Source organism: Macaca nemestrina, chromosome 6 (genome assembly GCF_043159975.1).
Source record: "Macaca nemestrina isolate mMacNem1 chromosome 6, mMacNem.hap1, whole genome shotgun sequence".
NCBI classification, from domain to species: Eukaryota; Metazoa; Chordata; class Mammalia; order Primates; family Cercopithecidae; genus Macaca; species Macaca nemestrina.
Genome location: NC_092130.1, coordinates 67,406,385 through 67,421,624, shown reverse-complemented (window position 1 = coordinate 67,421,624; position 15,240 = coordinate 67,406,385). Strand labels below are relative to the sequence as shown.

Below are 15,240 nucleotides of genomic sequence, written 5' to 3'. Positions count from 1 at the left end.
TGAACAGCCATGTCCACCAGTTAGATTCTGTAACATTTTGCCACATATGCATCACATCACATTTTGTTAAACCATTTTAAACATTTTAAGACATTCTAACACTTCATTCCTAAATGCTTAAGTATGCAAATTAAGACAGTCTTTTATAAACTACAACACCCTTCTCACAGCTCATAAAATTACCAATAATTATCCAGTATCATTCAAAATCTAATCCACATTCCAATTTTCTCAACTGCCTCACCACCGTGCTGGCCTCCCACCCCCACCCCAGTCTTTTACAGATGGTTTTTCAAAATAGGGCCCAATAAAATATTTCACATTGCATTTGGTTATTACATAACTTTTAATCTAGAAGAGTTACCCACTCCACTTCCTTTTTTCTTTCCCAACACTGGTATTTTGAAGAAATGAGGCCAGTTATCTTCTATAACGCTTCACATTCCAGATCTGTCTGATCGTTTCTTTAGTGGTATCATTTAGTGCTGCTCTATGCCAGCATTTCTCCTTAATTTAAGGAATGTGAGCACCTTCCTTCTTTCTGATTTTGTCTGAAACCCATATAATAGCCAGTGTGATAGCCACTCATGTACCTTGAAATTAACATACTTCCCAAAGCATCAGCATCATCAAGAGAATCTGGACATATGGGAGGTGGTGGGGGAATTATTGGTGGTCCAGAAGGAAATGGAGGCATCCAGCATGATAGTAAGTGGGGTGGTGGTGGTGGCGGCGGCGGTGGTGGGCCATTGAATTTTAGACCTGGCTGTTTTAAGGGAGCTGCAGTATTCTTCTTTTGGCTTTTATTCTTCTTAGCAGGTTTTCTTTTAGGTGTGGTTTTTGGTTTACCTGAAGTTTCACAAATGTCACCATTCTTTAGAGCATGCTTAAATGAAGCCACAGCTTTATCATATGCTTTTATCAATGCTGTATCATCCCAAATGTCAGAATCATCACTCTGGCCTGTGCCGCGCCGGAACAGCACGGAATCCTCCTGCTCAGGGACGCCGCCACCACTGCCGCCGCTGCTCATCGCCATAGTAAACTTGCCGGTGCGCAGCGTGGGGCCCCTTCCCTTCTTCGAGTCCACTTTTTTTTTTTTTTTGAGACAGAGTTTTGTTCTGTCACCCAGGCTGGAGTGCAGTGATACGATCTCAGTTCACTGCAACCCAACATCCGCCTCCCGGGTTTAAGCTATTCTCCTGTCTCAGCCTCCCGAGTAGCTGGGAGTACAGGCACATGCAACCACGTTCAGCTAAGTTTTGTATTTTTAGAGACGGGGTTTCACCATGTTGGCCAGGCTGGTCTTGAACTCCTGACCTCGTGATCCACCAGCCTTGGCCTCCCAAAGGGCTGGGATTACAAGTGTGAGCCACTGCCCAGCCCTTTGGGTAACACTTTAAAAAAAATTTTACATGTGGATTTTTATCGTTTAACATTAGAGAAGTTGGTGATACTCCTTTTGTCAGGAGAATTAAATGCTATATTATAATACAGCAATAGATTTGATTCACAGGAGGTGTGGTATAAAAATTTTTGTCTTTGGTGTCTGTTTATATATTTCAACTATTAAAACTTTTTCCTGGCAAATATTTAATGAGAATACTTGCCTAATTTTACAGGCAAATCTGTTTTATCACTTGCAGAATTGATTGGACAGCTTGAATCTACCTCTTTTAGTGCTGGTGGCCCTTGCTGTTTTGCCTCATATTGTACTACTTCCTCCCATGTAATTCTTAAGCTGTAGCCATTCCTGGCTCTCTAAACAGGAGGCCTTTTTTCTCCTTGTTGGTTTGGCAAACTCCCATTTATCTTTTAGGTCCTAGCTCCCGTTTACCCAGCAGAATAGACTGCTGTCCATAACCAAAGGTGACCATCCCCCAACTGTCAAAGATGTCTACTAAAGACTGAATTAGGCACCCTCCTCCTACCTCATAATACTTACATTAAAATTTTTTCTGTTGTAAACTGAACTCCTTAAAGGGTGCTGCTTGCGTCATTCATTACTAAATTCACTGCCTAGAGCAGTGCCTGTCACTTATTAAGCGCAAAGTACATAGTTGAGTGAAAGCACTAAGATCTAAACATTCTAGCTGCGTGACCCCATAAAAATTACATTCAGGATGAGATAATGTCATATGTAGAGAAGAATAGATTAATTCAAAGAATAGACTTTAGTTAATATTATACCGTATTTGCTATATTACTTTTGATAAATATGTGTGCAGAGTTTTTTTTATTATTGCTGAATTATTTGTGAGTAAATTACAGACATAATGCCCCTTTGTCCTTAATTGCTTCTGCATGTATGTTTTAAGAACGAGGAATTCTTTTAGGGTAATGACAGTGAAATTCTCAGATTCAGGTATGTAACATTGATATGTTGCTGTTTGTTATCTAATGGGCAGTTCATATTCACATTCACTAATTGCCCATTATGATTTAGCAGTTCCCACTGGTTTGCCCATCCAGGATCCAATCCATGCTCATTTGTTGCATTTGCATTTAATTGACACATCTCTTCAGTCTCCTTTAATCTGAAACTGTTTGTCACTTTTTCTTGAGTACTTTTTTTTATTAAGCATATAGTTAGATACTATTTGTAACACAAAGATAACACCTCAGCCCATAAGGATTTTAGATTATACAATTTCCTTTCAGCATAATATCCAATTATGCAGATTCACATGACTAGCTATGTATACTTCTGATTTTTGAGGCATTATTCAAAGAACAGAGCTAAGGAGCTAAGGAGAACTATAAAACTAGAATTTAAGAAACAAAATTTTTAAAACTTTTCCGTTTTTTTTTTTCTTTTTTTTTTAAGATGGAGTTTTGCTCTTGTTGCCCAGGCTGGAGTGCAGTAGCATGATCTTGGGGGGTTCAAGCGATTCTCCTGCTTCAGCCTCCCGAGTAGCTGGGATTACAGGCATGCGCCACCCCGCCCAGCTAATTTTGTATTTTTAGTAGAGCTGGAATTTCTTCATGTTGGTCAGGCTGGTCTTGAACTCCCGACCTCTGGTGATTCACCCGCCTTGGCCTCCCCTTAGTGCTGGGACTACAGGTATGAGCCACCGCACCCAGCCTATGTTTTTTTTTCTTTTTTTTTTTTTTGGACAGGGTCTTGCTCTGTTACCTAGACTGGAGTGCAGTGGGGTGGTGATCATGGCTCACTGTAGCCTGGAACTCCTCGGATCAAGTGATCCTCTCACCCCAGCCTACTGAGTAACTAGAAAAACAGGTGTGGGGCCGGGTGTGGTAGCTCATACCTATAATCCAGCACTTTGGGAGGCCGAGGCGTGTGGATCACCTGAGGTCAGGAGTTCGACACCAGCCTGGCCAACATGGTGAAACCCTGTCTCTACTAAAAATACAAAACTTAACTGGGCGTGGTGGCAGGCGCATGTAATCCCAGCTGCTCAGGAGGCTGAGGCAGAATTGCAAGCAAGAGGTTGCACTGAGCCAAGAGCCCACCATTGCACTCCAGCCTGGGCAACAAGAGCGAAACTCTATCTCAAAAAAAAAAAAAAAGGAAGAAGAAGAAAAACAGGTGTGCACCACCATGCCAGGCTAATTTTTACTTATATTTTTTGTATAGATGGAGTCTCACTATGTTGGCTAGGCTGGTCTCGAACAACTGGGCTCAAGTGATCCTCCCTCCTTGGCCTTCCAAAGTGCTGAGATTGCAGGTGTGAGTCACTGTGCCCAGTCCCATTTTTCTGAAGTGCAGTTACTTGTCTAATACACACACACACACACACACACACACCCCCACCGAGTTTTTAATATATTCTTGATATGAATGTACTGTCTCTTCTGGTTTATCTTTTGACTCTCTTAATGGTGTCTTTGAAGACAGTTGTACATATTGATAGGTAAACTTTTAAGTCATCCAGCCTTAATTGTTAAAATTGTAAATCTAAGCCAACAAGATTGATTTATTAATCGAAAACATTATTAAGCTCTGTCTCAAACAGTAGATTAGGCCTTAGTTTCGAAGAAGAGGAAAACCAAAGCATCTGGACTTTTCCTCTGATGGGAATGCTCAGACAGCTTGCATGGATCAGTTCCACATGATTGATGATTTAATGACCTTACCTTCTGTATGTAAATGTTAAGAATTGGGAAGTGGGAAATCTTGAAACCTCTATCACAAGCCTTCAGGATTTTATTCTGCGAAAGGTGTATAGTTTTGGTGTGTTTGAATGTCAGCTATCAGGTCTACAGAGGACTGGTTCTCTATATACCTGCTATACCACCTGTGGATACAGTATTAGAAACAATAGGGCATAAGAACTTTTTTTACGTCTCATATGCACTTCTGTACCAGCCTGTCATTTCTAGAAGTAGTGAATACAAGTAATGTCCCCTTTTTCTGAGTTTTGTCTTTAGAATAAATTTTAATGAACTAGAGGCCTAACAACTAAAATGAAAATTTCATCCAAATTTTTTGTTTCCAGGTCTTTGAAGAAACTGGTTTTGATATCAAAGACTATATTTGTAAGGATGATTACATTGAACTTCGAATCAATGACCAGCTTGCTCGTTTGTACATCATTCCAGGAATTCCAAAAGACACAAAATTTAACCCAAAAACTAGAAGAGAAATTCGAGTATGTAACAACATATTTTCAGGTTACTGGACAGTATCCCAAATGAATAAGTAGGGAATTCCTTTTATAAACTCCTTGATAAAAATTAACTAAATGAATTATTTTCTTCTGTGTTTCAGAACATTGAGTGGTTCTCTATTGAGAAATTGCCTTGTCATAGAAATGATATGACCCCCAAATCCAAACTTGGTTTGGCACCTAACAAATTTTTTATGGCCATTCCCTTTATCAGGTGTGTTCATATTTCTTGAAATGAAACTTACATGGTTGTGATAGTCATCTTCTGTCTGTAGCCATATTTTGAAAGTGAATTCTTAATGTTTCTGCAGACCATTAAGGGACTGGCTTTCTCGAAGATTTGGTGATTCCTCAGACAGTGACAATGGATTTTCCTCAACTGGTAGCACGCCAGCTAAACCCACTGTGGAGAAATTGAGGTAAAGAAATATATTCATGGAATCCTGATTTTCTGATAGTTTTTAAAAGTAGAATAATAGTATTTTGCTTCTAAAATTTGTAGAGGGTGTAAGATTTCTTTTTATAGATACTCTTTGTTACTGGTCTCACAGATAATAGAAGATTTTTTTAAAGGGTTTCTGATGAGATGAAAAAGGTTAATTGGAGTTGGAAAGGAGCTTCAGGCACCTTTTAAAATAGTATACTCAAGAGGATACCAACTTTTTAGATAGAACACTAGGAAAAAAAAGTCTTGTGTGTTCTTAGTGTTATTTCTCTGTTCTCTTATCCTACTTTTAAGATAATTGAGTTTCTAAAGACATTTGGATGGAGGATATATTAAGTTTTGTTTTCTTGTAGGGGAGAGGAAGGATGCTAATACAGCTTGTTAAATTGGAGATAGAACAGTGAAGACTTGGGCTTTTAAAAAATATTTCCCAGCTGGGCGCAGTGGCTCACGCCTGTAATCCCAGCACTCTGGGAGGCCGAGGCAGGTGGATCACCTGAGGTCAGGAGTTTGAGAACAGCCTGGCCAGCATGGTGAAACCCTATCTGTACTAAAAATACAAAAAATAGCCCGGTGTGGTGGCAGGCACCTGTAATCCCAGCTACTCAGGAGGCTGAGGCAGGAGAATCTCTTGAACCCGGGAGGCGGAGGTTACAGTGAGCCAAGATAGTGGCACTGTACTCTAGCCTGGGTGACAGAGCGAGACTCTTGTCTCAAAAAATAAAAAATAAAAAAAAATTTGTATCAGAGACTGTGTATTATCAAAAGTGACTACTACTTGGACATGAACCACGAAGAACATTTTCTTGCTTGGAACTTTTTGTTTTCATTGCCCAGGCTGGAGTACAGTGGCATGATCACAGCTCACTGCAGCCTTGACCTCCCAGACTCAAGTAATTGTCCCACTTAGTCCCCTGAGTTGCTGGGAACACAGGCAAATGCCACTAAGCCTGGCTAATATTTTAAAATTTTTTGTAAAGATGGGACTCTCCCTATGTTGCCCAGGTTGCTGTTAAACTCTTGGGCTCCAGTGATCCTCCTGCCTCAGCTTCCCAAAGTTTTGAGATTACAGGCGTGAGCCACCCTGCCTGGCCTCTGGCTTACAACTTAATTGCATCCAAGTCAGTTACAGAGTAGGCTGGGGAAGTAACTTTGTTAAATAAGCCTGTGTTTTTAAGCATATATATATATATATATATATATAAAGCATAATCACCTTGTTAGAAAGTTGCCTATGTTAGATTCAGAAAGAGTTGATTTTTACATTTTCTGTAATTTGGATTTGCTTTTATGACAGAGCTTCAGAAATAGGAGTAAACCACCTCTATAGTAAGTATTTCTTAAATAGGTAGCATTCCATTTTAGATGAATATTCTGAGGACAGGAGCTTGGACTAAATGGCCTGATGTCTTTCAGAATCTATGGTTATTGTAATATTAGTCAGAAGTTGGTCTCGAACTCCTGACCTTGAGTGAGCTACCCTCCTCGGCCTTCCAAAGTGCTGGGAGTATAGGTGTGAGCTACCGCGCTCAGCGTGCCTGAGTACAACATTTTAAAATTAGATTCTTTTGCAGAAGAATTCGAAACTGGGTCTTAATTTGCTCATTCATTATCTTGTGCCCTTTAATTTTATATTTTAGAGGGTAGCTTACTTTCTCAGATCCTCTTCCAGCTAGGATGTGGTCTGTAACTGACTTGTACAGTTTCAAAAACTTAGCAGGGCAAGGTGGCATGTGCCTGTAGTCTCAGCGACTTTGGAGACTGAGGTGAAAGAATGGCTTGAGCCTGAGCGGTTGAGGCCACGGTGAGCTGTGATCCTGCCCTGCACTCCAGCCTGGATGACAGAGGGAAACCCAGTCTCAAAAAAGGAAAATACGTTCATTTGTTTCATCTAAATTTAGATTTATATTCTCCATATTTTTTAATGTACACTATAATCACTTATAGGGAGGAGATGGCCTGGATAATTTTTTAAAGTCTAGGATGAAAAATAGTAATAGCTTATTAATTCATTCAAGAAATACTTATTGAATACCAGGCACTTATCTGGGTGATGAGGATAAAGCAGTACAGATTAAAATCTCTGCCCTCATAGAACTTATATTCCAGTGGGGGAGATAGACAGTAAATAAGAAAATAAAACATGTAGTCTATAAATTTAACTATTAAGGTGTTAAAAGAACTATAAGTGAACATTTTCTGATTTGATTATTTTTTAAATCTTGGTATAGTCGAACCAAATTCCGCCACAGTCAGCAGTTATTTCCTGACGGTTCTCCTGGTGACCAGTGGGTAAAGCACAGGCAATCACTGCAGCAAAAGCCATATAATAATCATTCTGAAATGTCTGACCTTTTAAAAGGAAAGGTGAGTGATACACAAGTACAGTCTTTTCAGAAGTTTAGATCTTTGGCTTTGAAATCATTCTCAATTGAGGAATTACATCTTAATAGTTACAGAGAGCTCTGAGTTACTGATCAAAGCCTTGTATGTTCCTTACTTGTGATTTGAAGTAGGGCTGAGGCTTCTTAACGTTTACAGTTCTGGTGTAAATCCAGTACAGTGAATAATAAGAATTAACATCTGACTTTTGTGTATATGCTGCCAATGAAAGGTTCATTTGAAAATAAGTCATAAGGAAAATATTTTCCAAATTAACATAAGTGGGATCTATTGGCTTTTGTTCAGGAAGAAAAAGTAACAGCATATTGTAAACTTCGATTTTCATTGTTGTATTTGAGTGTATAATTACACTGCTATTAATACTGGTTTTTCCTTTTTCCACATGTTCTAAGCACCACAATTTATTTATTCATAACACTGTTAATGCACATTTTGCTTGTTTCCAGTTAGGGGCTTTAACAGTGCTACTATGAACATTCCTATACCTGTCTTTTGATGAATATACACAGTTCTGTGTAACTAAAAGGAAAGAAAAGTAGAATTGTTGGATCACTGGATATGCCTGTGTTATTTAGTATCTATTTGCTAATTTCCTCAAGTTATTTATATCCTCAGCAAAATACATGAGAGTTCTAATTGTTCCACATCTTTACTAATACTTGATATTATCTGTCTTTTTAATTTCAGGTTTCAATGTTACTTTTTTTTTTTTTTTAATTTTAAAAATATACTGGGCTTGGTTGGGCATGGTGGCTCATGGCTGTAATCTCAGCACTTTGGGAGGCCGAGGTGGTGGATCACCTGAGGTCAGGAGTTCGAGACCAGCCTGACCAACATGGTGAAACCCTGTCTTTACTAAAAATACAAAAAATTAGCCAGGCGTAGTGGCAGACTCTTGTAATCCCAGTTACTTCGGAGCCCGAGGCAGGAGAATTGCTTGAATCCGGGAAGCAGAGGCTGCAGTGAGCCAAGATTGTGCCATTGCACGCCAGCCTGGGCAATAAGAGCGAAACTCTGTCTCAAAGAAACAAAACAAAACAAAAAATTGTGTGTGTGTGTGTGTGTGTGTGTGTGTATATATACCTATATATACACGTATATATATATATGTACGTATATACATACGTACATATGTATGTATGTATGGGCTTGTCAAAATTAAACTTTTATGCTTCAGAAGACATTTTCAAAATAGTGAAAAGATAGCCCACAAAATAGGAGAAAATATTTGCAAATTGTATATGATAAGAGGTTAATATCCAGAATATGTAAAGAATTCTTGGAACTCAGCAACAACAAAACAACCTAATTTAAAACTGGACAGAAGACTTGAATAGACAGTTCTGCAAAGAAGATATGCAAATGGCCAATAAGTACACAAAAGATGCTCAACATTATTAATCATTAGGGAACATTATTAATAATCAGTGGTATCTCCACAGTGAGATACCACTTCTTACCCATTAGGATGGCTATAATAAAAAACAAAAATAACAAAACAGAAAGCAAGTATTGCTGAGGATGTGGAGAAATTAGAGACCTTGTGCATTACTGATGGGAGTGTAAAATGGTGCAGCTGCTGTGGAAAACAGTTTGGCAATTTCTCAGTTAAACATAGAGTTACCATATGACTCAGCAATCCCATTCCTAGGTAATACCCAAAAGAATTGAAAGCAGGAACTTAAACAGCTAACTTGTATACCAATATTCATATCAGCATTATTCACAATAGCCAAAAGGTGGAAACAACTCATGCCTGTCAACAGATGAATGGATAAAGAATATGGTGTATACCCATAATGGAATATCATTCAGCCTTAAAGAAATTATGAATTGAAATTCTGCCCAGGCATGGTGGCTCATGCCTATAATCCCAACTCTTTGGTACTTGAGCCCAGTAGTTGGAGACCCACCTGGGCAGCATGTCTCTACTACTAAAAATAGAAAAAATTAGTCAGGCATGGTAGTGTACGCATGTAGTTCCAGCTGCTCAGGAGGCCGAGGTGGGAGAATCAAGTGAGCCTGGGAAGTCAAGGCTGTAGTGGCACCACTGCATTCCAACCTGGGCGACGGGAGTGAGACCCAGTCTCCAAAAAAAAAAAAAAAAAATTCTGAAGCATGCTACAATATGGGTGAACCTCGAGGACATTATGCTAAGTGAAATAAGCCAGACACAAAAGGATAAATATTGTATTAATGTTAATCTATTCCTAAATAGGCAAATTCATAGAGACACAAAGTCAATTAGAGATTACCAAGGCTAGAGGGAGAGGAGAATAGGGAGTTACTGTTTATTGGTTGCAAGGTTTTTGTTTGGGATGATAGAAGTTGGGGAAGTGGGTAGTGCTGACTATACTTAATGCCACTGAATTATACAATCACAAGTGGTTGATGTGGTAAATTGTATGTATATTGTATCACAATTAAAACACATGCTGGGAAAAGTGGAATGAAACTAAATTGAAAGTGTACAGTAATGTGAGTCATTCAAAGCCATATTTTCTTCACATCACTTAGGTTATTATTTTCCAGCTATTTTAGCAGCTGGTAATTTTTTTCTATAGGTTGGAATGTAAATAAACATTCTTATTTTATAGATGTATATTTTAGAAGTTCCTCCTGTTTATACTATTTAGCCAGTCCTCAAATTGCTATCATTTCAATATCTCAAATGACAAATTAATGTTTAAAATGTTCGTTTTAATTTAAACTTAAGAATTTTTTGGTAGGAAAATTATCTTAAAGCAATTTAATAGCAAGATTTAAACTATTGCATGTCTAAGTTTAGGAATAATGCCCACATTTTAAAAACATCAATCTTAGCCAGGCACAGTGGCTCACGCCTGTAATTCTAGCACTTTGGGAGGCCAATGTGGGTGGATCACTTGAGGTCAGGAGTTTGAGACCAGCCTGGCCAACATGGTGAAAACCTTCACCGTCTCTATTAAGAATACAAAAATTAGCCAGGTGTGGTGGCATGTGCTTGTAATCCCAGCTACTCGCAAGGCTGAGGCAGGAGAATCGCTTGAACCTGGGAGGCGAGGTTGCAGTGAGCCAAGTACTGCGCTCCAGCCTGGGCAACACAGTGAGACTCTATTTAAAAAATAGTAATCTTTGTTATTTTGTAAAAATATAGTAAACATTTCATAAAAATTAATAGTGCTTATTAATAATTTAAAGCAGATTTCTAGGGTAACGATTACTACAGTTACCCATTTTCTGCTTTAAGAACTGTAGCCAATGTCCCTCGGCATTCCTTTACAGAGAAGTTCCATTTATGCATTAGAAGCAAAATCTATAAGCAGACATGGGATAAGGCAAGAGGTGTGGAAAGATATCTGTCTGTTTTTTTCTTTATTCTTTTTTTTTTTTTTTTTAAGAGACAGAGTCTCCCTCTGTCACCCAGGCTGTAGTGCAGTGGTGCCATCTCGACTCACTGCAACCTCTGCCTCCTGGGTTTGGGCGATTCTCCTGCCTCAGCCTCCTGAGTAGCTGGGACTATAGGCGTGCGCCATCACGCCCGGATAATTTTTTGTATTTTTAGTAGAGATGGGGTTTTGCTGTGTTAGCCAGGATGGTCTCATCTCCTGACCTCGTGATCCATGCGCCTCAGCCTCCCAAAGTGCTGGGATTACAGGCATGAGCCACTGTGCCCAGCCGAGGTGTGGAAAGATGTCTAGGGGCAAGTGTATTTGCTATTTCATACCTTTAGAGAACTCTTGCTTTGGTTGGGAAGCACTGACTAATATAAGAAAATACATTGATAGAATTCATGAAAATTTGGGTAGGAGAAGCTTTGCTAAAAATTTGATTCAACCAGCTAAACATATTCATGGGGTGCTTTTTTTGTGCTATTACATTATACTATAGATTCATATTTTATTTCTTATTGGAAAAACAGAATCAAAGTGTGAGGGGAAATGGCAGAAAACAGTATCAAGATTCACCTAATCAAAAGAAAAGAACAAATGGGCTTCAGCCAGCAAAGCAGCAGAATTCTTTGATGGTAAGAGTTACAGCTCTCACACTAAGTAGGTAGTTCATCTTCTGAAGAGTGAAACAAGGGCATTGCCAAAGAACAGGAATGTTACTTGCTTTGTTCTTATTTTAATTGATATACTAGTAGGATTTTTATGTAGCTGAATTGTGTACTATTCACACTAAAATTCTCTGGCTGCTCTTAATTACAAATTTATCATGTTGATTCAACTGTACATCTAATTTTTTATGTGGCTGTTTACATTTATTATAATATCGTTGTGTACTCAAACCTGTTCTCAAGAGCAATTATTTGGCTGTTGCTCCGTGTTTTTCTAAATACTGTGTATTATTTCAATGAAGGTAAAAGTTTGGGGGAATTCATGTATTTTTTTCTCGAGGTTGATAGAGTTTAGAAAATTAAGAAAACAAACACACAGCACTCACAGCCAGTGCTATTGTCATTAGGCCTAATGACAAATAACTGAATAATTTAAAGCATTTTCTTTCATTCTTTTGTTTAGTCAGTCCTCCAAAAGTTAATTCATAACTGTCTCCTGCGTTATCTTTTCTGTAAGTCCTGATGTTTGTATATTGGGTTTTCTTATTGTAGCTTCACCTGTTTTTCATTTATTGGTGAGTAATAATAGCAATTTCAAATTTTTAGCAAAAATATTTTACCTGAATTCCCTGGGTGTTTACTTAATTTGGGTTCTAATGACTCATTTCACTACTTTACCTTTATTATTATTTCTCTTCTGTCTGATAAAAGTGGTGACAAGGTGACAAAAACAGAGAAGACAATCTTAATATAATTCAACAGCTGTTTTTAACAAAAACTAGACAGATACTTTTTTTTTTTTTTCTGAGATGGACTCTCACTCTGTCGCCAAGCTGGAGCACAGTGGCCGATCTCGGCTCACTGCAACCTCTACCTCACCGGGTTCAGGTGATTCCCTTGTCTCAGCCTCCTGAGTTGCTAGGACTACGGGCATGCACCACCATCCCGGCTAGTTTTTTTGTATTTTAGTATGAGACAGGGTTTGACCATGTTGGCCAGGATAGTCTCGATCTCCTGACCTCGTGATCCACCTGCCTTGGCCTCCCAAAGTGCTGGGATTACAGGTGTGAGCCACCGCTCCCGGCTGACAATAACTTATTGATAATATTGTACAAGTGTTAATTGTCCTCAAATTAATGTATAAGTTTAATATGATACCAGTAAAATTCCTTGTAGATTTTTTGGGAGAACTTCACAAATTACTCTTAAATTTGTCTAGAAGAACTTGAATAGATTTTTAGAAGTTGTTTAAGAAGAAAGTTAATGATGGAGAGCAAGTTATAAGCAGTTTTTTAAGAGAAGAAATAAAAGGGACTGATAAACATATAAAAGTATTAAACTGTATGTGTGGTCAAAGAATGTAAATTGAAATGGGATACATTTCTCCCATCAGATTGGCAAAGATGAAAAGAAATAACCCAGTTGTGTATTGAATGTATTGGTAACACATAAAAATTACTAATTGGTACAACCTTCTAGAGAGGAGTTTTGCTATATCAAAACCCTAAAAAAGTGTTCACCTTTTCCCTAGAAGAGGAATCTAAAGAATGTTTACCCCCTTTATGATGAAAACCTGGAAAACAACCTAAATATCCAAGAAAATGATGTTAAATACAGTATTGTAGATCTGTGCAGTAGATTACCATGAAGTTGCTAAAAATGACGATGTACATTTATTGAAAAAGGAACTTGTTCACAATATATTTTAAAATTATCGTTCTAGTATGTATCATATAATTCCATTTAAAGTTTGCAATTTTATGAAAAGATGTTAACACACATCTTCATAGGAAAAAGCTAGAAAGATATAATACTAATTAGCTCTGGGTTGAGAAATGTAATGAGTAATCTTTTTGTTTTTTTATATTTTTTGAGACAGGGCCTTGCTCTGTCGTCTAGAGTACAGTGGCATGTACATTGCTTACTCTAGCCTTGAACTTCAGGGCTCAAGCCATTTTCCTGCCTCAGCTCTTTTGTCTTTTTGAGACAGGGTTTTGCTCTGTCACCCAGGCTGAAATGCAGTGGTGCAATCTTGGCTCATTGCAACCTCTACTTCCTTGGTTCAAGCAGTCCTCCCACCTCAGCCTCCAGAGCAGCTGGGACTATAGGTGTGTGGCACCACACCCTACTACTTCTTGTGTGTGTGTGTGTGTGTGTGTGTGTGTGTGTGTGTGTGTGTGTGTGTATATATATATATATATTTTTTTTTTGGTAGAAATAGGTCTCACCATGTTGCCCAGACTGGTCTTGAACTCCTGGGCTCAAGCGGTCCTCATGCTTTGACTTCCCAAAGTGCTGGGATTACAGGTGTGAGCCACTGTGCCTGGCCACCTCAGCTAAATTAGTTAGCTCTGGCTGATTTTTATGTTTTAGAAATAAAGTATGTTGGGAGGTGACCTTGCTGGTCTCAAACTCCTGGCCTCAAGTGATCCTTTTGCTTCAGCCTCTCAAAGTGCTGGGATTACAGGCATGAGCCACCACACCTAGCCAATACTTGTCTGGTTTTTTGATGTCTTTATAATGTATATGTATGTAATCAAGAACTAAAAAAAATTGTAGGTGTGAAAAGTAAATACAAAAATACTGGTGAGAGAATGGGATGATTATATTCCTGGTTCAGTTTTCTCCCTGAGAAATTGGATAATACATCTTTTGATTTTTAGTAAGTGAAGTTAACTGGTGACTGTGTTGTATGTGTGTTTTTTTTTTCTTTTTTTTTTTAAACAGAAGTGTGAAAAGAAACTTCATCCACGGAAACTTCAGGATAATTTTGAAACAGGCAAGTCATTTCCTATCTTTTTATAATCTTTGCCTTGTGGGAATTGGTTTGGTTTACCTAACTTTTATTTTAGTGGGAGTATGCGACCTGTGATAGTTAGGCAGGAAGAGTTGCATATGTTCTGTAGAAAGAGTTCATATATGTAGAGTTCTCTAAGAAACTGGCTGAAACAAATTCATTTAGATGAAATTCCCTTCAGACTGTGCTGTTTCTTTTATGAATGTTAAGCCTTAGTCCTATGCATTAATATTTTAAATACGTAAATAATTGTGTAAGGATTTGGGGAGAGTAGAAAGAATCCAGTATTGTAAAGGCTAGGAAACCTCATTCTCAGATCTATGTAAGGGGTGCACTGACTTTAGAAGGGGAACATTTTTGGGGGGTAATCACTGTGGTTCTTCCCGTATACACATTAGTAAATTTGTATGCCTTTTTTCCAATTAAAAGGAACATTTTTCCCTCTTTTGGAGGCAATGTTCAACTTTTTAAGGTGATACTAAGTATAGGTTTTATTAAAGATACTTGGAATTTCTCCTTCCTTGGTTATGAAAAGTAGGTGTGTTGTCTGATTTGGAAAGTAATCCTAGTGAATGTAGAAAGCTCTTTGTTAAATACTGATTTAGTAGATGCTACTTGGAAGTGCTGAGATTTTTTTCTTAGGTGCTATTTTTGAATTGTATGAAATTTCCTGTGCAGTAGATACTCATTTATTCACCACCTAAATTTAAGGCTTTCATATAGAAAAGTCTTAAGAAATGAAAAGCATTATTGTATTCTTTTTCTGTAATACTGTCTGTGATTTAAGCAAGATAATGCTATTTTAAAAGACATGCCTTAACTATATTATGGAAAGTTACTGTTAACTATGAAGAAAGGAATTATCATTACAATTTAGTTTGATATAGTCCCACTTTTTTATTTTTGTTTTTGTTACCTATGCTTT

General features: G+C 38.0%; 2 protein-coding genes across 7 annotated transcripts in view; one reads left to right on the top strand and one right to left on the bottom strand.

The window, feature by feature from the left end:
- Positions 1-15,240, top strand: part of LOC105499969 (decapping mRNA 2) — a 91,134-nt gene that overhangs the window by 66,379 nt on the left and 9,515 nt on the right. For 5 of the 6 annotated variants that reach the window (XM_011772867.3, XM_011772866.2, XM_071098605.1 and 2 more), the window contains 6 exons: positions 4,461-4,613; positions 4,733-4,845; positions 4,943-5,050; positions 7,308-7,443; positions 11,381-11,485; positions 14,246-14,297. In XM_011772867.3, coding sequence (XP_011771169.1) covers positions 4,461-4,613; positions 4,733-4,845; positions 4,943-5,050; positions 7,308-7,443; positions 11,381-11,485; positions 14,246-14,297 — 667 coding nt within the window. The remainder of the gene's footprint in view (positions 1-4,460; positions 4,614-4,732; positions 4,846-4,942; positions 5,051-7,307; positions 7,444-11,380; positions 11,486-14,245; positions 14,298-15,240) is intronic. The other variant, XM_011772869.2, reaches the window with a different exon arrangement.
- LOC112423372 (survival motor neuron protein-like) lies at positions 328-1,082 on the bottom strand. The gene has a single exon (XM_071098608.1). It carries the CDS (start codon positions 1,037-1,039, stop codon positions 509-511), a length of 531 nt encoding a protein of 176 aa, XP_070954709.1. The 5' UTR covers positions 1,040-1,082; the 3' UTR covers positions 328-508.